This window comes from Candoia aspera, chromosome 12 (genome assembly GCF_035149785.1).
Source record: "Candoia aspera isolate rCanAsp1 chromosome 12, rCanAsp1.hap2, whole genome shotgun sequence".
Lineage (NCBI taxonomy): Eukaryota > Metazoa > Chordata > Lepidosauria > Squamata > Boidae > Candoia > Candoia aspera.
Window position 1 is genome coordinate 1,930,356 of NC_086164.1, and position 25,740 is coordinate 1,956,095.

The 25,740-nt window shown below is 45.2% G+C and overlaps 1 protein-coding gene across 1 annotated transcript in view; it reads right to left on the reverse strand.

The window, feature by feature from the left end:
- GPC3 (glypican 3) overlaps window positions 1-25,740 on the reverse strand; it is a 105,675-nt gene that overhangs the window by 45,720 nt on the left and 34,215 nt on the right. Inside the window, exon 3 of the mRNA XM_063313310.1 lies at window positions 93-787. Coding sequence (XP_063169380.1) covers window positions 93-787 — 695 coding nt within the window. The remainder of the gene's footprint in view (window positions 1-92; window positions 788-25,740) is intronic.

Below are 25,740 nucleotides of genomic sequence, written 5' to 3' on the forward strand. Positions count from 1 at the left end.
TTCTCTGTTAGGGGGGACTTTCCTATAATACTGCCAATGTGCCCCCAGCACCCCATGCACTAGCAAACAGCCCCAATAAAAGAAGAACTCACAGTTGTCGCCAACTTCCCAGCATTCTTCCGCAGGTAAGCGATTGCATCCTGAACCAAAGAGAAGAGGTTGAGTAGGACATGTTCTATGTCGTAGGTGCCCTTCATGCCCTTCACCATTCCTTCCAGAGAGCGGAGGTATTCCCGCCAGTAACTGTCGATTTCCACCACGCTGGCCAGGCATCCTTGCAACACACCGCCGCAAAACCCTGCACATGGCTTGGCCGTGAGGAGGTCCTGGCACTGGGGGCAGTACCACATCTTCAGGAGTGCCCGTCCACAATCCCTGCTGAACCTCAAGTGATCAGTGGTGTTGACCACTTCAATGCCGAGGTTGAGCACCTGGAGGAAGACCCGGGTGACCTGGAGGGCCTTGGACACCTGGGTCATCATGATTTTGGGGAAGGGGCCAAAAGCCTTTAAGTCTCGCCGGGCTAGCCGCAGACACTCCACCGTCTCCACAGGAGCATCGGGGGCTCCAGGATTGATCACCTGCGGGTAGATCAAGGGGAACAAGCTGTCGAAGAGCTCATCGACCATGTCATTGACGTTGATATCCGAGCCCAAGATGTACAAGGAGATGTCGGTAAAGAATTCCCCCACCAATTTAAAAGCCCGGGCAGCTACGTGGCGGTAGTAGCTCCTGAACATTGAGTTGGTGTAGTTCCTGGCGTGCCGCACGGCCATTTCAAAGGCTTCTGAAAAACAAAACGCGAAGGGGGAAGGTGGTTAGTAAGCAGGCAAGACGATCACAGCCGCAGCATCAGCAGCAGGGATCCATCTGGGTTTCTGATGGTGTCGATTTCAGAGCCCCTAGCAGGAACCTTTGAAAGAAAATAGCTAAGGGGTATACGGTAATTATTCCAACGGAAAATTTAGCTGCCCAAGTCTGTTTTTGTAACATGGATTGGGGATGAAAAGTTAATTAAAAAAACCCACAATCTTTTCAATGTAAAAATCACATGCCGGGGTATGATTAATTGATGGAAATCAGAATTTTAGCCACCCAGGGCCATGCATATGAGATGGGTGGCCTTATAAATCCACTAAATTAATAAATTTATAAAACAAAACAAAAATTTCTGCTTTAAAAATGCCTCTTTCTTCAGGGTAGGAAGGAGAAGACAGGCTCCATTTTAGCTAATAACATGATACAGAGTGGCTTCCAAACTTAATGCAGAACTCCAGATCCAGCCACCCAGCCAGCTTGCTTGATCTCAAACAGCCAAGTGGGGTTTGGCTCAGCTGGCACTTGGATGGGAGACCTCCAGGAAATACCAGCTGTAGATTAGACTGAGAAGTTAAAAAAAAAAAAAAAACTTTTTGGAAAAAGGCTACCGTAAATCTGCTATAGAGAGCCAGTTTGGTGTAGTGGTTTAAGGCATCAAGCTAGAAACCAGGAGTTCTAGTCCCACCTTTGGCACAAAGCCAGCTGGGTAACCCTGGGCCAGTCCCTCTCTCTCAGCCCTAGGAAGGAGGCAATGGCAACCCACTTCCAAAAAACCTTGCCAAGAAAACTGCAGGGACTTGTCTAGGCAGTCTCTGAGAATTGGACACAATTGAATGGATTAAAAAAAATCAGTTACATAATTAACACCTGCTTTAATATTTGCTTTTGAATTTAAGGCTCGCCACCCACAACCTGCCAGGACTTGGATGGGATACAAGCACAGCTAAATAAGTAAGTAAATTTTGCTGCCAGGGAAGGAGGCTTCTATGGGACCCGCAGAGGTTGAACTTCATTCGAGAGATATGTTCCTTTGCATCCTTTACATGGTGCACCCTTCACTAACACACCACTTCTCCAGTCTTTCCAGCCAGATTATTGGGGGTTTTCTGGGAGGAAGGTATAAAAATCTGGGCAGATTCAGGGGAATGCCAAAGCGCATGGATCCCCTCTCTCTCTCTCTCTCTCTCTGAAGTGCCACGCAGGCCCTGGGCGCAGAAACCCCACACTGACATCTCTCACTAATTTGGTCCCCAGCTGCCTGTCCCTACTCCGGGGCAAACCACTCTGCAGCTCAGGTGATAAAGAACTCCTTCCTCGCCCGCCAGCCTGCGAATTAGCACAGCGAAAGGGAGAAAAAGAGACGGATCGGATTGTGTTACGTTTTCTTTGAACGCTGAAGAGTCATACCATTTGGGCTACCAAACCTCGAGGGCACCATTAATAAAGGGAGGGAAACCTAACAAGCATCTTGGCAGTTTGCGGGTTGCTAACCTCTGTCGGCAGAGCACCTTTCAATGCGCCAGCCAGAGAATGTGAGAAGGGTGGGGAAACGGGCAGAGAGCAGCTGAAAACGATTCCCATGGAAAATTTAAGTATGAAAGCCAAAATGCTTTGCGTCTCCCCTTCTGGTTCCCAGCTCGCATTAGATCCAGAGATTGAGTTACAGACATTTATATCATAGGGTCCCGGCAAGAGGACAGAGCTGAAAATTAAGTCACTTAGCAAGATTAAAAGAGTGGTGCCTGGAATTCCCAGCACCTTTGAATGAAGCTTGCTGTTAAACTCAAGCACATTGCACGTTAAAATAAAGCTGATTATGCATCAGGCACTTTAAACCTTGAGGAGTCCTTGGTCTTCCCTGAGCTTGGTGGTTGGCTTGCAGACGTTTCATTACCCAACTAGGTAACATCGTCAGTGCAAGGGAGGGTGGGGTTTGCAATGATAAACCACATTTACACACCGTTCAAAAGAGACAATAAAGAAGCTCAGAAGGAAACAAAGAGACCAGAGCACATCCCCTCCAGCAGCCAACACCAAACAAGCAGGGATTAGCACCAGACAAACCATCAAGCAGAAAACAATGCCCCAGTCAAGCAGCTACCAAGGAGAAACCCCCACCCCCACCAACACTGGCAGGGCAACCTATTGTACATAAACAGGGAGCAACCCCACCCTCACCAGCACTGAAGATGTTGCCTAGTTGGGTCATGAAACGTCCGCAAGCCATCAGCCTGTAATGGTTGCTTATTCTAAAACACCATCAGACTCATGAGTAGGAATTCAAAGATATCTGATTTATTAAAGTATAGTATGCAGGATCACTGAGAAAGCTGAGAATGATGAAAGTGCGCCAAATGCAAACTAAAAACCCTCGGTACAAATGAGATCCCTCCCCCCGTAGAATCTTCCCAAGCTCACAATCCCAGGTGCTCCTAACGGTCTCTGATGGTCTGCGGGAAAAGGCCTTGAACAGAGAACACAACCCAAGCACATTCCATTGTAATGAACACAGATACAGAGCTTGGCACAAGGTCTCACAGCAGTTCCCTCCCATGCAGAAACGCGCGTCAGCGCCATGGCATGGGAAATGTTACGATGTATGAACTACATTGAATCAGTGAACATGACACAGCCAAGCTCAGAGAGCACTGAGGACTCCAACCCTGAGCTACAGAGATTCTCTTCGATTGGAACTTTAAACCTTGTGCTGTGTCTTCCATCAAGGCAATGATGATGGCTTATTATTGTTATTATTACTATTGGCCACATAATCACAAAGCAACTCAACACAACATGCAGAATTTAAACACACACCATAAAACCTAACCAAATTAGCAACCAATAATAGTAATAATAAAACAGCAAGTCAGGGAAATACAACAATCACTGAAATATCACATGTCTAATAGGAAGTTGGTTGATTTCGGCTTGGAGAAAGAAAGAGACAAATCCCAAAATTGCTGCAGCCAAGCTAGAGCACTGGATGACGGAGGACAAAGAAACCATCAGCAGAATGTCAAGTTTTTTATACCTGACGAGACTTGTATATTGAGGCAAAATGAGGCTGGTTGGCTGGTAGGTAGGTAGCTTAAGCCTAGCAAGCTTGGTTTTTAAGCAACGGTCCATGGTTTAGCACATCATGTGAATGCAGCCAAGCAAGGCTTTTTTCCAATAAACCATGCTTAGACAGGCCCTGAGGTAGCCTAGTCTGCGAACCCAGCACATGGTTGGCTGTAGTAAAGGTAAAGGTTTCCCTTGACATGAAGTCCAGTCATGTCCGACTCTAGGGGGCGGTGGTCATTTCCGTTTCAAAGTCGAAGAGCCGGTGTTTGTCCAAAGACACTTCCGTGGTCATGTGGCCAGCATGACTAAACAGAACGCCATTACCTGCCCGCCGAAGCGGTACCTATTAATCTACTCACGTTGGCTGTATGTAGGTATAAAAGAGCAGACTGGTCACGTAGCTAGCATTCCAAGTCCCTCCAGGGACGTGGGTTATCTGCAGCGCTACGCTTACACAGCAGCAGAGAGAACGCACGAGGGCACTGACCCAAAATGAGGAAAAGGGATCTGCAGACAGGAGTTTGGCCCTTCAGGTTTTCAAAGAAGAGTGCAGAGTAAGATTCACACAAGATGTCCATCCCAATGGGTTTTCTTCGGTCTTGGTTGAGCCAACTATGTGAACTCAGACATTGTGCTATGGGAACCTTGGTTTATAGCTTGCCATGTTGCACAAACCAAACAAGCTGTGACTTGGGGAAGCTCTCCCTTCCCCTCCACTTTCCGACCCAGCTAGGGCTTCTCTGGAATTGTCCACGGTGCTGCAAACCTCAGCAACCCTTGCTTTCTGGCCCCGTCACAACCCTTCTCTCACCAAATTACAGTAAATCAGCATCTTCATCCTATCCAGGTGAACCGCAGGAGAACCATTCCCTCTGAACTGCACCCACACCAGGGATGGAGGCCTTGAGCCACGAAAGAGGCTGTCATGCTCCCAGATCAAACGTGCATGAATGGAATCAACACGGGTTGCGACTTGCGAGGCGGTAGAAGTGGGAGGGGGGACAAGCCAGGAGTGTGAAAGCCTCTTGTTTGGACTATCTCTGGCACCCAAGGTCAACCGGCAGAGACATCTGCACGGAACTGAACGGACTGGCACAAAAGGGGGGCTGCACACCGAAGAAGGGGGCGGGGGTTGAGTTCATTGGGCTGTTTAACTTGGGGAAAGTGCAGGAACTTCTGTTTGCAACTTTTTCTCTGTACTGCCACTACACTCCATTAAAGAGATTTCTACTTTATTATGTATGAATCGAATTTAATGGTAAGCTGAGTAGGCAGGCATCACAGAGGCGTCCAAACACACAAGCACACCACTGCCCTCAGGCTGCAGTCTCTTCTCACGTATGGATCTCCCTGGCTTCAAGGTGGACAGAACCTTTCTAGGTGGTTTAGCCATCCCACCCTGAAAGTTCAGATAGTCCTAAAGGTTAAGGCCTGTCCACCCTATAATAATCGCACTAGGATTTATTCACCATCCTTCCCTGCTTTCCCCCTGGACAGCCATTTTGGAACAGAACTGTAAACTTTTGAAAGATTAGGGGGGGGAAAAAACCATTCCTTGTAGAACTTTTCTTTAATTAATGGAGGCAGCCTGAGATAATTTAACATCGTACGCCACTGCCGCATTAAACTTTATGTAGCTTTTCTGATGTCTAATTAACATACACTGCAACCCAGAGCAGGGAGGACAGGCAAGGGCGGGAGGAAGATCCACGATTAATTTTTACAATTTCCAGTGCAGGGGGAAAAGAGAAAAAGAACTCGTAATGGAATACAACACATGGCCCAAGGCAGTGGATCTGTCTGAAGTGTCTGGGGGAAAAAAAAAACAGGCCCCCATGAAATCAATTCTAAATAAAGATCAAGACAGCCGTGAACCAAGGGATATAATCTCATTATGCCATAATCTACCGATATTTAAATCAACAAAATGGGTACAATGGGGATTCTCTTGCTCAGTGATTCTCAATCTTGGCAACTTGAAGATGGGTGGACTTCAACTCCCAGAATTCCCCAGCCAGCTATGCTATGCTGGCTGGGGAATTCTGGAAGCTGAAGTCCACCCATCTTCACGTTGCCAAGGTTCAGAAATGCTGCTCTTGCTGCTGCAGTATTGAACTGCCAGACTAAATGACAAGATTATGGTCCCTTGGCAACCCAGCATCTTGGCTGGCTGGGACTGGTAATTATTCCTGCCAGAAAAACTTTTCAGGGCTTAATTCACCCTCTTCCCAGAGGCTGATCGAATATTTGTTTCTTTTTTAACTCAGGGCTTTCTGGTTTCCTGCATTTTTAAAAAATGCCTTCCACTATTTTTATTGGATTTTTTCCTTTCTATGGTTTTTTTTATTATTATTATTATTACATATTATCAGAACACCCTGTCACCTTTGACAGGTGCAATAGATTTTTTTTTTAAATGAAGAAAGCCATCTCTGCACTTTCATAGACATGTCACATCAAAGATATTTCTTCCTCTCTTTCGGGCTAAAAGAAACTAAGAAAGATTCTCTGCATATAACAAAAGGCACTGTGGTATATTAACCATTTAGTATTGTCAACCTATGCTAATGGATATAATCTTGGGACAGGACACTTGGAAAATGAGAGGCTAGGCTGAATTTACCGAACAAACTTTATAAAGTCTGCTTCAGGAATTATCCAATGCTCCCTAAAAATTTCCCTAGGAAATGCTTAAACTTTCAACAGAAAAGAAGGAAATTAGGCATGAAGCAAAGGACCCATTCCCACATACTGCGGCTGGTGGAACTTCAGAAGGCTTGTTTTCCTCATCCCTTTCGCCTGCCAATCGACTCTGCCCATGTCCCAAAGAAGGGTGTCTTGGGAAAGCATTTGTGAAAGTATTTGGAATGGACCAACTTCTGCCCTTCCTTCCAGCTGGGTCTGGAAGAAGCCCTAAGGAGCTTGACATTTCATTAAAAAATTACAGTGATTTCATTTCACCCAGCTGGCAGATAACAGTCTCCCGGCTGAGTCAAAGCATCTCAGAGGTATCCGTTTCTGCTCTAATTCTTTCAGACATTCATCACGAGGAAATGTCAAACAATCCAAGACCTTTGCCATGCTTTCTTTTTTCTACTCCAAATATTTACAATCAAATGCTCCGATCTTCTTTTAATATTTAATCACCTTTTCAAATCTCTGAAAGAAGATCAGGGTGTTCCAGAGCAAAAAATGGACCGTGTCTCACATCATGGTGGGTGAATTCATCTTGGCTGGAGAGACCTGCAGAAATCCAGCACTTGAAAATGTCGATGGACTGGGGATGGTCCATTCCAAATACTTTCACAAATGCTTTCCCAAGACACCCTTCTTTGGGACATCGGCAGAGTTCCTGTGTTGTGGAACCACCATGGCCAGTCTAGGGCAGCTAGAAAAGGTTCTCCAGAAGGGCCTGCAGATATTTCGGGGGCCAAAGCAACGTCTGTCACCTAGATCTATCTACCTATGGGGCTGCTGGGAGTCAAAAACAACTTGAAGGCACATAATCAATCAATCAAAGCAACCTCCCCCAATTTGCCCCATCAACCAAGCTCAACCAGCATTGTATTTCTGTCTATACATCCAGGCTAATATTTGTAGTCATTACAAGTTCAAAACTAGCTGGTTTGGATAGTATAGCCATTAGGTGACCCCTTATCTCAAATCAATCATTCTGAAAAGATTTACCCCCCCCCATACGCACACACACACCATGAAGTTGTAGAGCAGACTCTTATTCTTATAAATTGGGCACCAAAGCAACTGAAAGACCCATTTTGAGTTTCTTTGTATTTCACAAAAAGTGGTGATGTCTCAATGTTTATAACTGGGGAAGAAAAGTTTTTTTTTTGACCCTTGGAACTGGATTGATAGCAAACAGATGTACTGCTACTAATTACCTACTAATAGGTTTAATAAATACAACTACAAAGCTCAGTTTGGGGGCTGTCTGCAGTCCTCCGCTTAAATAGGCCTTTAAAATTAAATGCATCCGCCTGTTTCTTCAAAGGCAAATAATGAATTTTTCATCAACCCCAGAGCTACAAGATCTGTTGCTACAACACTTACAGCAAGCAATGATACAAGTGCAATGCAGCCAAGCCATATTTCGAAACTAGAATCTATCTATTGGTGAGGCCTTGTTCGTTTATTTCATAGCGAGAATTTATTAACTCTTCCCTGCAACATGCATGTCTGGCCAATTGCTCGGATTGTCGCCATAAATCCCAAAGGTGCTGAGGACCACACAGAGCGAGGGTCTTCCCCTGGCGTCATACGGCACAGAGTGCAAATCCAGGAAGGCCTGCTTGAGTAAACAGGCTGACAGAAAGTGGATGGAAGTGGAGATCAGTTGCTCCACACAAGTTCAGTGCTGGAGATCAAAGCCGTATATGCTGAAACATTCTCTCCCACGGAGAACTCTAGACATGGCAGAAATCTTGATTAATTCCGAATCTATTGACTCTACAGGACTTCCTTTTGGAAATGGGGGGGGGGGCAGGGGGCAAGACCTATCTATCAAGGGCTGCAACTATAGAAAGCCACTATATTTAACAGCCCATTAATTGTTTCTAAGGCAGATCTACTGGCTTAGGAATGGACAACATGGGATTCCTGCCAATGCTCAACCTCACCCCAAAACCTCTGCCAAAAAAAATTGCTACTAATTCATAATAAGTAATAGGACGAACATGATCAAATAGGTGGAGAGCGATCCCATTCAAATCCAGATACAAACAATGCCCTTTGAATTTTCCAGAATTCTGCATCACGCTGGATTAACATTAGCTATTTTTTAAATAAGTTATTTTCATTTAACAATTAGTTAATAATTAGCAAGGGAAAGGGGGCAAAAAACTGCTGAGGCATTTAACCCCACTACTAAGATGGTGCTGGCCTCGGAATCACGACCAGATGAGCTAATTCCACTTTATTGTAAGTCTACATTGACAGAATCTTGCAAGTTGGAAAGTACAAATCTCTCGCCATGTCCTTTACAACCCAAGAAATTAGGCTACCCACTATCCAGCTGTGTGCTATGCTCCCTCTGATCTGTCCATTTCCTAGGCAGCATCTCTTCGCCCAGTCTCCCAGGGTCATTCCCACATACCATTACAGATGGATGCTGGAAGAGATGGCCTATTTAATTGGATCAAGCCTTTCCCAGGAGCTACGCAGATGCCAGGTTGCACCCAATTGGCCAATTAAAAGTTAATTTCACATGTTTTAAAGAAATACACAAAATAGATTGACTCAATAACATTTTGGAACCCACACTATTTTTTTCAAAGGCACCCAACAGATGCTTTATTTGCGGGGGGGGGGGGGGAGAATATCACTTTAAAAAAGCCATGCCAAATTCACAGATATTTCTTCCACGTGTCAGGATACAATATATAATATATTTGAGCCAAGATTTCAGTGGAAACAAGCTGTCCTTCCCTTAATGATAACTAGTGTGGTGTTGAGGTTAAAGTCTTGGGCTAGGAGGAGGAACACCTGAATTCTAGTCCCCCCTTGGCCACAGAAGCTCCCTGGGGGTCTTTGGGCCAGCCCCTCCCCCTCTGCCCAACCTACCTCACAGGGTTGTTGCTGTGGGGCAAAACAGGAGGAGGGAGTGCTACAAACACCCCCTGGACAAAAAGGTGGGATATAAATCTAATGCACAAATCAACTTGTAAAAGTTTGCCAGTGCCAGGTGATAAGATGGAGAGACAGGTGGTTGATCAATCAATAATCAGAAGATGCTCTGGAGCAGGAAGTGCATCCAGAAGACATTGTCAGAAGCTGCCTTAAGAGCTAATCCTCCCCATGCCGAGAATACATATTTTATAACATTTGCATGCTGGAACCAACTGAGAATACTTTTTTGAAAATGGTTAAATATTCATCCCCAGTATTGAAAATGTTCAATCTCAAATCTTTATTACAGTCAAAGACCAGCACAAGGAGGTGGGGTACAGTCAGTTAAAAGCATAGAAAATATGTTAAAATCTATAGCTATAACTATAGCTGTATCTATATATCTGTATATCTATATCTATACCTGTATCTGGCGAGAATTGCCAGATGTACAAGCTGGGTTTAGAAAAGGCAGAGGAACTAGGGACCAAATTGCCAATATCCGCTGGATAATGGAAAAAGCCAGGGAGTTTCAGAAAAACATCTATTTCTGTTCTATTGACTATTCTAAAGTCTTTGACTGTGTAAGGTAAAGGTAAAGGTTTCCCTTGACGTAAAGTCCAGTCGTGTCCGACTCTAGGGGGCGGTGCTCATCTCCGTTTCAAAGCCTTGGAGCCGGCGTTGTCCATAGGACACTTCCGGGTCATGTGGCCATAACAAATTGTGGCAAGTTCTTAGCGGTATGGGGATACCAAGTCATCTTGTCTGCCTCCTGAAGAATCTGTATAACGACCAAGTAGCAACAGTAAGAACAGACCACGGAACAACGGACTGGTTTCAGATTGGGAAAGGAGTATGGCAGGGCTGTATACTCTCACCCTACCTATTCAACTTGTATGCAGAACACATCATGCGACATGCTGGGCTTGAGGAATCCAAGGCTGGGGTTAAAATCGCTGGAAGAAACATTAACAATCTCAGATATGCAGATGATACCACTTTGATGGCTGAAAGCAAAGAGGAACTGAGGAGCCTTATGATGAAGGTGAAAGAAGAAAGTGCAAAAGCTGGCTTGCAGCTAAACCTCAAAAAAAACCCAAGATTATGGCAACCAGCTTGATTGATAACTGGCAAATAGAGGGAGAAAATATAGAAGCAGTGAAAGACTTTGTATTTCTAGGTGCGAAGATTACTGCAGATGCTGACTGCAGTCAGGAAATCAGAAGATGCTTAATCCTTGGGAGAAGAGCAATGACAAATCTCGATAAAATAGTTAAGAGCAGAGACATCACACTGACAACAAAGGTCCGCATAGTTAAAGCAATGGTGTTCCCCGTAGTAACATATGGCTGCGAGAGCTGGACCATAAGGAAGGCTGAGCGAAGGGAGATCGATGCTTTTGAACTGTGGTGTTGGAGGAAAATTCTGAGGGTGCCTTGGACTGCAAGAAGATCCAACCAGTCCATCCTCCAGGAAACAAAGCCAGACTGCTCACTTGAGGGAATGATATGAAAGGCAAAACTGAAATACTCTGGCCACCTAATGAGAAGACAGGACACCCTGGAGAAGATGCTGATGCTGGGGAGAGTGGAGGGGAAAAGGAAGAGGGGCCGACCAAGGGCAAGGTGGATGGATGATATTCTAGAGGTGATGGACTCGTCCCTGGGGGAGCTGGGGGTGTTGACGACTGACAGGAGGCTCTGGCGTGGGCTGGTCCATGAAGTCACGAAGAGTCGGGCACCAAGATCAGCATTGCACTGCTCGTGGTAAGAACCCCACACCCACATTTAAACCACAGTTTAAAGCAAGCTCAGCATCCTGCAAAACTTCCCACCACCACCACTTTTTCCTCTGGCATTTATGACTTCTCTGGCTATCAAATTCTGTTCCAGGCTCTGCAGACCCTCCCAAATTTTCTCCAAAGAAGAGATGGTGGGGGGAGAAAACTTCATCTTTAATTGCAGCTGAAATTTGGTCTCGGAGAATCGTTTCCATCTTCAATTGAAGGCTAACTGATTCATTAGCTTCCAACGGCAGAAAACGAATTCCTCTTTTAATTAAGAAAATAATCAGGACTTGTTCCAGTCTGAGTGTGACCAATGGTACCCTTTCAAAATCTCTCTTTAGGTCAACTGGTGAATTCCGGGGAATTAATTACTCAAAGGCAAAGGATGGACTTCTCTGCAGAAGAACTTTCTCAAATGTTATTTAATTTTATACCTTTTGTAAAAATGTATCTTTTTCTGTTGAGCTGCTCATTTCCAGCATGGATTGTTTTGCTATTTTGTATCATTCACAACAAAGAGTGACAATATACAAATATTTTTAATAAACAGGGTAACACGATTTTACCAGTTCAGCCATCAGAAGTGCAAAATCTGAATTAGGTCTTTTTTTAGGAGAAGAGGCAGGAATTAGGGAACAAGACCACACGTTTTGTCCCTCTCCAATTTTGCTAATATCCCATTAATGCACTATTAAATTACTATTAAATTCCTGTTAATACGAACAAATCAAAACAGCTGAGAATCCAAAGAAAAGAATTAGTATTCAGAATGAAAAACACGGAATTAGGTAGCAATCTGGCAATTTAAGGAGAATTGGGTTAGACAGAAATAGTGTCCAATTATCAAGTGATCCTCTATGGACTTTAATATTGGTGATATATTTTAATGCTTTCTATTCTCTTGGCATTTTCTAAAAGTGTCCAGCAGTAACATTTTGAAAGCAAGTTCAGGACTGTGCTAACAATTATACTTTTTCTTTTGGGGGAGAAAAATGAAAACATTTTTTTCTTCAAGAATCAAACCCAGGGATGGAAAAAAGCATTATTTTTTAAAAAGCAGCAAAACTCTAGGGAGCTATTGGCTTCTCACTGTATAGATCGGCATGGACTGTGATTCTCTCTTGAGAATGAAATTGATAAAGAGGCTAAAACTTTATCCATCAGCCAGACAGAAATTCTATTCATCCAGTAAATTCTGCAGAAACAAGACCATGCCTAGGAGCCAAGATTTGCACAAAAAGATGCAACAACAGTTATTTCCGACACTTCCAATATCAAAATTCTCCCTTCCTAACGCCAAAGCTGACCTCATGCAGCCTTTAAAGGTGTCTTGTTTGGCAGGAGGAAGACAAAGTTTAAGGGGAATGATGCAGCCGAAACGACAAAGGAAGGCAGGGGGCTTTAAGACAGAAGGGGCAGCCAGGATTTGGGGTGAATCTCAAAAAAGGGGGCAAATGGGTCCCTTTTCAGAAGCAAAGGGGAAAACAGAAGATATAGACAAGGCACAAGAAAAGAGGAGGACAGGATCCAGGGAAAAGTACCAGGAACAAGAACCGTGACGAATCATAATTTAGCGTGGGCCAGGAATCATTACAGGTAGTCCTTGCTTAACGACAACAATTGGGACTGGAATTTCGGTTGCCAAGCAAAGTGGTCATTAAGCAAATCTGACCTAAATATGTGACCTTTTTTGCAGCAGTCATTAAGCGAATTACCATGGACATTAAGCAAGCCAAGTGGTTGTTAAGCAAATCACGCAGTCCCCCATTGATTTTGCTTGCCAGAAGCCAGCCAGGGAGGTCAAAAATGGTGATCACGTGACCATGGGATGCTGCGACAGTCATACATGAGAACTGATTGCCAAGTGCCCAAATCACAATCACGTCATTGCAGGGACGTTGCAATGGTCGTAAATGTGAGGACTGGTCATAAGTTGGTTTTCTCAGCACCATTGTAAGTCCTAACCATCACTAAACAAATGGTTGTTACGTGAGGACTACCTGTAAAGGGGCTGAGATGCAAAGGACAAATTCCTAGTATTTGGAAACTCCCTGGTTCACAAACCCAACAGTTGCTGTTTGCTAGTTTGCAAACCCCAGACCAGACCAAGAACTCCCTCGCAAGTTTATTTCTAAGGAGTTTTCAGATTAGCCATTTCTTTCATAACACACTCTAACATTAATAATGCAATACAAGACAAAGCTCAGACACCCCCACTTCCATTGTGCCTCAACCTGTTCTTTCCAATGTCAAGGGGGAAAAAAATAAAGCAAAAGAAAAAAGCGAGAATAAAACTGAAAGGATGGAAATTATAAAAAAAGAAAAGACGGCAACGCATAAAATCTTAAAACTGTATTCCACATAAACATGGGAGAATGCCACACTGAGCCACGCTGAAGTTGACCGTTCCTTTTTAGCGTGAGCTGTTTCTTCTCCTCACTGACAGCTAAGCCCGCTGACTTGCTACTGATGTCGGCGCAGCTTTCCAATTTTGGTAAAATCATTCTGTTTGCTATCAGCCCCTTCTTTCCCAGCCTCTGTTTTCCGTGACAGAATCCTCGAAACCGGCCTCCATCCTTAAACCACTTATTTGCAATGAACTGTGTCAGAACTGAGCTCATCCAAGGGCATTCCTAGAGAACCAAGCAAGGACCCGTCCCTCTGCCCCCCAGCTACCTACGTGACATCTACCCGAGTCCCTCCCTGGGTCTTCTGGGCGAGAAAGACCTCTAAAGGGCTGGTAGACATCTTCATGCACTTATTCTTTGGTTACAAGGGACCCCAAGACAGCTAAGAATGAAAGAATAAATAAAACCCAAAAAAGAGTTTTATTACTAACTCAAAAGGATAGGATGTGACAATTTCTTAGTAGTTGGCGATAATCCCCTGGAAGATTTCTTAGCTAAATTCTTCACTTAAATCAGGTTGAGGTGCTCCAATCATGGACCTGTTGTGGCCAAACCCTGGCTCACCTGAAGCAACCAAATCACTTTGAAGGCACAACATAATTTTATTTGCATGCACACAAGCTGTAACAGAGTATATCAGTGTTTCTCAACCTTGGCAACTTGAAGATGCATCTCACAATTTGCAGTCAAAGCTTCTATGCAGGTCTGCATGGAGATCTATTAGAATCCTTAGAAAAATTAATTTCTGCAACCTCCATTATCCTCTTCACCCACTGTTAGCGGCAAAATGCTTTCTGCTCCTCTAAGTGCCATTAAAGCTGCACCAAGCAGGCAGAAAAGGATGGGGGGGCGCGGGGGGGGGAGATGGGATTTGCAAATGACAGAAAAACAGTTCCTGGTATGTATTAAACCTTGGCAGTATTTCTGATGAGATGCAGTAATAAAAGGGGAAAATAGCTAGACTGAGATCTTAAGTGCACTGTGTGAAATGGACGTGTTTCCTGTGTTAAAAAAACAATCAGCAGGATACACAAAAATCTCTACTGAGCAGCCTGGCAGGGGTCAAAATTAATGGGCCCCTCCCTTCCCCACCCACCCCAGCCTAGTCTTGACTTGGCATAGACTGAGTCTAGCTGAAATCTCGGCGTGGGTATGGGCTCACCAGCTAGGCTGGTCCTCCTTTGGTTGGTTTGATGCGGGCTTAGCATGCTATATTAATTTGATCACGGTGGTTTCTCAATCGTGGTTTAAGGCTTAGCTTACTGTGCCAATGTGGTTTATTCAGTAAAACATGGTCAAGCAAACCATCTTCCATACTAGCTTTCTTATAGGAACAGATAGAGAAGGTTCTAATACATGAATGCATCTCAATAGGGTTGTAATTAATTTTATCTAAGAGGAGGCAAAACTCTGGCACTTGATCTTTCCTTCTTTCTTAGGAAGATGCCTTGTCCACCACATCAAACTCACCTGGCCATCCCAATTTGTCACTGATTTGATCTAAGCCACTGTTTTACAGCTTCAGCAACTTTTAAGAGGTGCAGCTGATCTCCAGGACTTTGAAGAACACGTCATCAAGTCTAGGCTAAACCTCATTGTCTGACTCTAACTAGTGTTTCTCAATCTCGGCAACTTTAAGATGGGTGGACTTCAACTCCCAGAATTCCCCAGCTGGTGAGACTGAGAAACACTGATCTGGGCCACCAATTGTCTAACAAACTGGTAGGAAACTTTTTGGCTTCACACAAGGGGGAAAAATAGGGGGGGGGAGCCTGCTTTTGTTATGTTTCCTTACCCTTCTAAGCCTCATCAATATTTATCTACACATTTGTCACTGAAAGCAACCCATGGCTACTGAAATCCAGCTTTCAAATAAACCACCTATATATTTATAAGGCCCTCTAGCCTACACATTTTCTAGCCTTGTTTTGTTTTTTTCCTTTAGCATCCAGAGGAAAAGAAAGGATCAACAGGTATCCCAGTATTTTAGCTTATTGGTTGGATTTTGCATTGTGCTGGCCCCTCTCTTCCAGCTACTGCGAATTTTTTTATCGACAATTCAATCATGTCTGTTTGGAACAACCGAAGTGCTGATTTGATCCATCACCACTGGATTTGCAATATATAAATGACAGGACTGGACCGGGCTCAAGTTTAGAAGCAGCTGTCTTTCTATTGATTTATATTCCATCCGCTGAGAAGAAAAATTGCAACCCAATCCAGTAGGGTAGGCAGAGATCGATGCCAATTTTTTTTCCCTAATGACATGAAAGCTGAGATAAGGCCAGCATCAGTCAAATCTGGACAGATAAAATTTGCTCAATAACCCACCCAGTTCTTGTGGATAAGAGGGTGGGATAAGTAACATTAAAAGGAAAGGAAATATAATTAAAGGGTCCTCAAATTACATGAGACAGACCAAGCAGCTTAATTCTTTCCCCAGGATGCCTGAAACTGACACCATGAGGAGATTTAAAAAGTGGCCTTGCAACCAGGCATTTATCTTTCAAAGGAGCAGTAAGAAATGCTCATTGCTAATACAGGCAGTCCTCACTTAACAACCACTCGTATAGTGATGGTTCAGACTTACAACAGTGCTGGAAAAACTAACTTGAGACCGCTCCTCGCACTTATGACCGTCGCGGCATCCCCATGGTCATGTGATCGCCATTTTTGACCTTCCCAGCTGGCTTCTGGCAAGCAAAATCAATGGGGAACTGCAGGATTCACTAATTACCATGTGGTTTGCTTAACGCCCACAGTGATTCGCTTAACGACCACCACAAAAAGGTCGTAAAATTGGGTTGGATTCACATAATGACCGCTTTGCTTAGCAACTAAAATTCCAGTCCCAGTTGTGGTTCTTAAGTGAGGACTACCTGTATGGAGGAGAGACACTGTTGTTCAGACAAGGGCCCATCGAGTACAACATCCTGTTCCTGCGGTGGCCAGCCACAGGCCTCTCAGAAGTTGGCAAGTGGGTGCAAAAGCACTTGCTTTTGGGTGGCAGGCAGGGACAACAAAGGTGGAAGGAAGAAGGGGAGGCTCGCTTAAGTGAAGCTGGGCAAAATGGAAGCCCTCTGCTTCCCGAGTCTACTAGAAAGCGGAACCGTGTCTGCAGCAGGGATTGAATTCTTGTTGGACCACATACGGTAGAAAAGAAAAGGGCAAGAACAGGATTTTGGGCCACCCCCGAAACACTGACCAGCTTGGAACCCAAAGTTCAGTCTCTCTGTGGAAGCTGCCAGGCCGAACCTAGGAAGAACCTCGGCACACTGGAGGGCAGGAAGGGGGCGCAGAGGTGCAAAAGACGCCAAAGGGGTCTGCGGGGGGTGGCCAGGAAAGCCGCGGTGTGGCAGTCGAAGCCCCCCTGTTCAGACAAAGTGCCACGGCAGGCCGAGCTTCGGCTGTGCCAGCGTGACTTTTCCGACCGCCCCCTGCAGATGCCCCTCAAGCCCCGGCGCGGAGGCGTTCCCTCCGCAGAGGCCTTTGGAGGGCAGGCACCGGCTGTCTTCGTATTCACGGCAACCCTGGAAGGCCTTGCGGAGCGGAGGCAGGACTGGGCGCCCCCCAGCAACGCAGTGGGGTCCTGGCACCAACCTCGGCCGCTTGGCAGAATGGCAGGGCAGGAGGCACCCACCTACGCAGGAAGCCAGGAAGTTCCGCCGAAGCTCCTTTGGCATTTGGTCTTCTGACTCGGCACAGGACGGGCCGGTTTCCCGGCGTCTCCTGCCACCTTCCCTCGTCTGACCTCCAGCTGGAGCCACCACCATGGCTCGGGCCTCCGGGCTGCTGGCTTTAGCGCCTCTTGCCGAGGCGTTCAAAGGAGGAAGGCGAAGGGCAGCAGATCCTCAGTTCAAAGGAATAATCCTCTGTTAGTAGGGTCTACGCCTGTTCCCTCACCTTCCTCGTTCCTCTCTCTAGTTTACTGCTCGCTGGAGTCTGAACAATGGGTCACTGTGCCCTTTTACGTGCAATTACACTGAAGGAAAACGACGTACAAACCTTTTGTTCATGCATGGCCGAGTGCCAGAAAGTGACAAAAATGTTTCTTCTACTCTGGAAAGCACACTGTGGCTGGTGACGTGCCCGTGTGGGTGGGTGGGTGGGTGGGTGGGTGTTTACCGTTCCAAGAAAAGCAGGGAAGGAGAGACACCTCTGTGTGCTCCTGCAAGAGAGGTACTTTCCAGTCAAGACACACAGCATTCCACCTGCCCAGCAGGTCTTCCGTGTAGCCGGTAGTTCTTGACTTATGACCGTTCGTTTAGCAACTGTTCGAAGTTACGATGGCACTGAAAAAAGTGACTTGCGACCGGTCCTCACACTTACGACTGTCACAGCATCCCCACGGTCATGCGATCGCAATTTGGATGCTTGGCAACCAGTTCACATTGATGACTGTCGCAGCATCCTGTGGTCACGTGATCACCATTTTTGACTTTCCCAGCTGGCTTCTGGCAAGCAAAATCAATGGGGAACCACATGGTTCACTTCATGACCACATGGTTTTCTTAACCTCCATGGTGAATCACTTAATGACCACTGCAAAAAAGGTCATAAAACCGGGTCGGATTCACTTAATGACTGCTTTGCTTAGCAGCTTGTTCCAATTGTGGTCATTAAGTGAGGACTACCTGTATACAGATCAATTGCCCTGCTTTTGATCTTTGCCTTACCTCTTCTGCTTTCTATGTATCTTTTTATACTATTTTTGTGCTCTTTTCTAATGCCACATTTCCTGTAATGGTGTGCTTTACTTCACTGTATACCAGCCAGATTGCTCCTGCTTCTGGGAAATAAACAAGGACAATAATCCAACAAACAGCACTTCAGAATAATTTCTTCCTGATCTCGGAAGGATAGAGTTGATCACTTAAACCGTAAACTTATTTTAGGCTCTAAAATAAGAGACACTAATATTCAAAAGCAAAGCATTTCACTTCAGCCATCTTCAGTTACTGTGGTTTGAAGTTTTGTTCTTTCCTTGAACAAAAAGCAAGTGTCTTTTCAAGGTAGGTACTGGGGGACCACCAGCCCTCCCCCGTTTTTTATGTTTGTTACACACACAGGGTATATGTCCACGGACACAAATGAAGATGCGTTCTTTTTTAAACCAAACAGTCATTCTTTGTGAAAAGCAGCTGTAACAAATACAGGGAGATAATAGGATGGTAAATGTAATTTTCTTCCTTTTATTAAAAAAAAAAAAGGGGCGGTTGTTTAAAGCATGATTTCCCCACTCTGTACAGCTCCACTCCAGGCATCTTTGTGAAAGCAGATGTAACCTCATCTCACACTGGGTTGTTGTGATTTTCACACTTCCCTAACTACATTAACTTGACATTTAGAAATATTGCTTAGGAAAACCATTATGACAAGCCAAGGATTTTCTGAACTGCGGAGCACCAGTCAAAACAATGGGGTATATTTTATCTTTTGTGTTTTGCCCACTCTTAAGAGAGACTCATTTCAACAGGAAATTAACAAAATGCGCAATCCGGCCATCGGGGTATAAAGAAAATAGTCTGTCTAGCAAAAAAAAGACAGGACGGTTGGTCTTCTGGAAGAAAACCACAGTTCCTCTTCTCGTCTACAGAAGATTCCTCATTGCTGAAGAGATTAGTCTTTCAAGGAGTACATGAAGTTTGAAGTCCTTCTCTTCAGAATCCTTGGGACTGAAATTCTCAGATGGCCCCCACGTTCCCATCTCAGATCCAGCTGAGTGAAAGAACATGGGTCACAGAGAACAGAAAGCAAGGTGTCCTTTGAGTCTGTCCATGTCCTCCTCCAAATCCAGAAGTTCGGCTTCAACAACCACAATCCCCAGCTTGGTCTGGGTGAAGCCTGGTCTAGTGAAGGTCAACACATCTGGAGGGAACCCAACCAGGGAAGATTGTGTCAAGTTGAGGATAAGGTCAATGAACTCCAATTTCTGGCAATCCCAGCCAGCAGAACTCTCTGCATCACTGGGATGATCACAGATATTCTACAGATATCAAGCTCAAGAAGAAATGTAGAAGAAGAAACTGATTGTCACCATCACTTAAATTTCCAATGACTCTGGGCAGCTCACAACAATCAAAGAAATTACAATAAAATCAATAAAAGATGGCAAGTGCAAAGGCCTGGGTCAAGAGCCAGGTCTTCACAGCTCTTCTGAACAACAGCAGAGGGGGTGCCATCCAGACCTCAGGGGGAACCTTGTGCCTGTAATGGTATGAGGGAAAGACCTTGGGAGATGGGTCAAAGAGACGCTGCCTAGGGAATGGTCAGATAAGAGACAGCTTAGCCCACAGCTGGATAACGGGTGAGGCAAGGGGCTCAGAAGGGACCCTCCCTAATTTCTAGGGGGTGAAGGAGGTGGCTGGAGAATTGTACTTTCAGACCTACAAGATTCTGTTAATGTAGCTTTACAATAAAGCAGAAATAGCTTATCTGGTTGTATGTCCTGTCTGATCTACCTGGTAAGGCTGACCCTTCCAGGGGGCAGACACTAATGCAGAGAAGGCACATTTCCAGCATTCTGAGAGACAACATTGTTTAACTTAAGGAACATGAAGCCTTGATACCCAACGGGCACAACCAGGGACCCCAGCACAGCCGCGTGCATCAGGGCTCCTTCCCACAGCCTCGGTAAGATCCTACCAACCATCCTCACCCCCTTTGCGAGGAAAGTGCAAAAAAGCAAGACTGCACACCCGAGGCTGAGGAGGACAACAAGGGAAACCCGAGCCCATCTCAGCGCCACTCGTTCCCGTGCATCATCCACAATTAGAAGTAAAGTTTTCTGCACCACATCCTCCATCGCATCCCCTCTTTCGTAGCACCGCCAGTGGGTGGCTTAGTACAGTGAGACTCATTGGTTTTATATTCCTCTCCGGCGGGGGAAATGTCGCTACATCAAATGTCCAGGGGCGTTGCAAGAGCAACTGAGGAAGTTAAAAGTAATTGCAAATTTCATCAAAGCCACGAAGATTTGGAAGCTGCCTGCAGACAAAACCCAGTCGGTGCAAGCAGGGAGCAATCAGGGCAGCTGCTTTGGGGCTTTTCCACAGAGCGCAACGCTCAGAATCACTGGCCAGGACAGCCACTGGGTGATGGGGAGAACGGTCCTAAATATCTGGAACATCCCTTCTTGGGGGCCCAGAATCAAGTCATATCCTTTCTAGGCTCCCGGAGCATGCCACCGGACCCAAACCCCAAACACAACGATCTCAGAGGCCAAAGATCAGTTTTGGACAGAAAGAAATGCAAATGCTGGCAAATAAAGGAGTTGGGAGAGAAAAGAGAAACTCGATCTTTCATCGTTATTATTTTTAACCCACAACAAAATGCAGTAAATTTAATATGGATACACAAAGAGAGGGACACGGTGGCGCTGCGGGTTAAACCGCTGAGCTGCCGATCGGAAGGTCGGCGGTTCGAAACCGCGCGGCGGGGTGAGCTCCCGTTGCTTGTCCCAGCTCCTGCTCACCTAGCAGTTCGAAAACATGCAAATGTGAGTAGATCAATAGGTACCGCTTCGGCGGGAAGGTAACGGCGTTCCGTGAGTCATGCTGGCCACATGACCCGGAAGTGTCTATGACAACGCCGGCTCCAAGGCTTAGAAACGGAGATGAGCACCGCCCCCTAGAGTCGGACACGACTGGACTTTACGTCAAGGGAAACCTTTACCTTTACCTTTACACAAAGAGAGCCCATTTGGTGTTGTGGTGAAGGCACCAGGCTAGAAACCGGGAGACCGGGAGTTCTAGTCCCACCTTAGACACCAAGCCGGCTGGGTGACCTTGGGCCAGTCACTCCCTCTCAGCCCTAGGAAGCAGGCAATGGCAACCCACTTCTGAAAAACCTGCCAAGAAAACTGCAGGGACTGGTCCAGGCAGTGCCTGAGATTTGGACACGACTGAACAGAAAAAACACAAAGAATATTACCTTCCCTCATTCAGTAGACAGCACAGACAGAGAAGTGTGAGAAAGAAGTCTCTGAAGGGTATCCTAGAAATTAATACATTATTTTCCTTTTTTTCCACCATACCAATTCAACCTCACTTTTCCTACATGTGAATTTAAAAAGCCGGTATCCTGCTCGCTCTTCCCCCCGACTCTGGCATCCTGTGTTGTCTACTGAATGAAGGAAGATTCCTGGAATAGATAATTGTCCATAAATGCCACTCTCCCCCTTAGATATTGGAAATACACTGCTTCCAATCCTCCCCCCACAAAGAAAGGCTTTGCAATGTATAGGATTTATAGGGATAATTCTGATGCTTTGTTACTGACTCTTAGCCAAGGATTCTATGCTTCATTTCTCTGCCCTTTTATTGCTACAACTGAACAAAATCCAGATGCCAAAGATGTGTGGAAGAACCCCATCCTCAGTGCACCACAACTGATGGCAACACAGAGAAAAAGCCTAGTTTAAGTCTAAGAAGCCCTGGTTTGTCCAATAAGCCATCATTGGTTAGATTCACACATTACATGTAGCTGAAGCCTACAGCTTCGCACCTGTGCAAATCCCATCACTGGGATTTATTCAACAAGCCACGGCAAAAATAGAGCATGTGGCACCACAGGATTTATTGCTAGGAACAACTTGGGCACCAGGAAAGAAACAGAGAGCAATTAAGGCGCTCCGACGTCAAACGAGGCTCACGTGATCGTGTATTCAAAACGCCTGCATTTTTGTTATATTTTATTGCTGCTCCGGCAGCCTGAATTGATCCAGAATTGATTTGTGTGCTTACACATCTGCCTCCATTGTGGTTCGGAGCTGAAACACCCCACCGGCTTACCGAAATGATCACCAAGTAGCAGCTTCGTGGCACAAAGGGGACGATACAGCGAATTGCAGCACTGCCTTCAGTAAATTGTTACCGAAATACTGGCAGTGCTCTGCTCTCCTGAGTCTTGTTTGCATTCCAAGCTCGCTCAAGGACAAATATTTTATGGAAAAAGCAGCCCGCTGAGCAAATATGCACCGGCCCTTTTGGCAAGTTTCGTGGCTAATGGAGGGGGAGGGGTTAATAAATTGCATCGCCGGGACCTGCCTGTACAAGAAATGGTTCTCTGGGAACAGCTGTCATCGCTAATGGCTAGAAGAGGTAATCGCGTCAAAAATATGGTGACCATTATAATGCAGGGTTCTCAGAGAATGCTTAATTTCCAAAGGGAAGAGGTGAGATGGGAGCATTTTTTGCACAATTCTGTCTCTTACCCTTGCATTACTTAGAGCAGTGTTTCGCAACCTCAGCAACTTTAAGATGTGTGGACTTCAACTCCCAGAATTCCCCAGCCAGCATGTTGCTGAGGTTGGAAACATTGACTTAGAGAATGTGTGTGCCACACTAAAAGCAACAGGCACGTACTGGCAGGAAATTTGCCAAAGGATTAGAGGGTTAAGGTGCTCACTTGCTCATCCAATGCTCATGCAGTGTATTGTGGGTGGATTCACATAGCACAAATCATCAACCTGGGATTGCGTTCATACAAGGCAGAGTGGTAAGTGCTGTCAAAACCCCATCCGTGGGCAGCTTGAAAATGGAGGGACTCTTTGAAGGCATTGATGTGGTCCATAAGGAGTCCAGCCATTGTCGTTTATTCAACAAACCATGGTTAATATAAACCCTGGCTTAGCACAATGGTAGAAGGCAATCAGCAATTCATCTCAGACACTTGGGGCCTTCTCCTGCTTCTAAGAAGAGGCCAAGATTCGAACACAATGGGTTGGCCACATGAACTCTTCTTCCTGAAACTGCTTATTCTGCCTCTCTAAAGAAGACCAAAGGAACACTTTGAAAAACAAACTCTTTTGTTAGAAGTGTCATTTCAGCAATTGGCCCATATGGAAACTCCGTAAGGGAGTTCACAGCGGCTGCTCCTTTCTACCCAATTTAATTGAATTCGGTACGGAAGGAAACACTCGCTTTTCATTATTCAGAAATGGACCTCCCATCATGTTCCAATTGCAATGAGGCCGGGAGGGAGAAAACACTTAAAATCTGGTCCATTTAACACAGACACGTCCAGAATGAACAGCTCTGGAGATGGTTTCCGAGCGCAGGTCTCAGAGCGAGGTTGTAAGAGCATCCCATAATATTTCCCTTTTTTTAGAACAAAAGTTGCTTGTAACAAATTAAAGCACCACGGTTTAACATGCTTCTCCCCAAGGCTTTATTTACAAAGAGAAAGAGGGAGAAGGGAGGGATATATTGGCTAATACATACATCATGCTAAACCTTGGTTTACTCAATCATGGTTTACTAAATAAACAGTAATTGTTTAGATTCGTGCAACACACCAGGCTTAGTGCCATGTATGAACCATCCACCTATGGGTCCCAGTTCTCACCAGTATTGGGACTGTCTTAACGGCCCTCAGACCAAAGTTATTGCTTCTCGCAAGGATTATTAACATTATTGCTTCTTATAATGGTGTAACCCTATCTCATTTGGCTGTTTTTATCCTCATCCTGCACAGAAACAGGACCCAGACCCAGAACAGAAGGTACTGGGTTCAAGCAAAACCAACATGAGACATTGCAGCAAACAAAGCCTTGTTGTTGCTTATTCGTTCAGTCGCTTCCAACTCTTCGTGACTCCATGGACCAGCCCACGCCAGAGCTTCCTATCAGTCGTCAACACCCCCAGCTCCCCCAGGGACGAGTCCGTCACCTCTAGAATATCATCCGTCCACCTCGCCCTTGGTCGGCCCCTCTTCCTTTTGCCTTCCACTCTCCCTAGCATCAGCATCTTCTCCAGAAACAAAGCATTACATTACAGCAATTTGAGAAACTCACATTTGAAATTTGAAATACATCTTTTCATTCTAAGTGCTTCAAAGGTCCTGGACCACATTTGAGAAGATGCCTAACCTTTTTTTTAAATCTAGTGCCTGATTCAAATTCAAGGGGCCACTCAAACTGTACTAGAGGGTACTATCAGTGTCCTGACTCCCAGGAAACACTCTGAGACAGGGAACTGTTCTCTAATGTTTATTTGCTAATACATAACAGGAATCCTAACAAACTGAACAAGCGTGGGAAAAACCCAGCCATAGAAACCCCGCAGGTTAAGGCGGTCCCAATCGGTGCCTCTTGGAATGGCTGCCCAATTCCTCAGTGCTACGCATGCGCTTAACAGTCTGGAAGGGAGCCCCCTGCTGGCCATCCTCACTCATGACAATCAGTCCAACTAAGTAATAATCATCAGTCCAATGAAATAGATAATAGTTTTTAAGATCAATTATCAGTCCATGTGACAAAAAGAAATGCAAAGACACTACACGGACAAGGTAATAAACAAAATATACCACCTATTATCAGATTAGAAGACGCAAGGATGAGCTGTCTAAAATATGTATCACCCCATCAGCTTGAGGCCTGAAGCGGAATTCTTGTTCATATGGTCGTAAAACAAAATAAATTAAAATGCCGCTTACTTTGGGCAACAGTCTTAGACAAGTTACATAACCAAAAAAAAATATGAATCAACTTATCTTTCATTGTTTTAAATGGAGCTAAAGTGGGAGAACTAACAGTCTAGATCAGTGTTTCTCAACCATGGCAAGATGTGTGGACTTCAACTCCCAGAATTCTGGCTGGGGAATTCTGGGAGTTGAAGTCCACACGTCTTAAGGTTGCCAAGATTGAGAAACACTGGTCTAGATACCCCCATTTTTCAGCTTACATTTGAAATACTTCCAGAAAGGTGTCAAGAAAGAAGGCAAGGCCTTCTCCTCCAGCTTGAAATCCCGAATGGTCCCAAAAATGTCTTCAAAGCCCCCTTCCCTAACAAGACCTATTCATTGGCTCAGTGGAAGCTCTCGTGCCTGCAAACGCACGTTACACATTTCTGGCTGCTGTCCAGAAGAGAGGCTTGCCAATTCCTGATCGGGTATCTTTTTTCCATGTTTGCAAAACGCTACACTATCTACCCTCCCTGGTTCTCTATTCCATTATAAAGATGATGTGATTTGTAAGGAAAGCAAGGGGAGAAAACAGAACAGAATCCAGGCTCCATTAACACGCCAAGCGCCACCACCCCG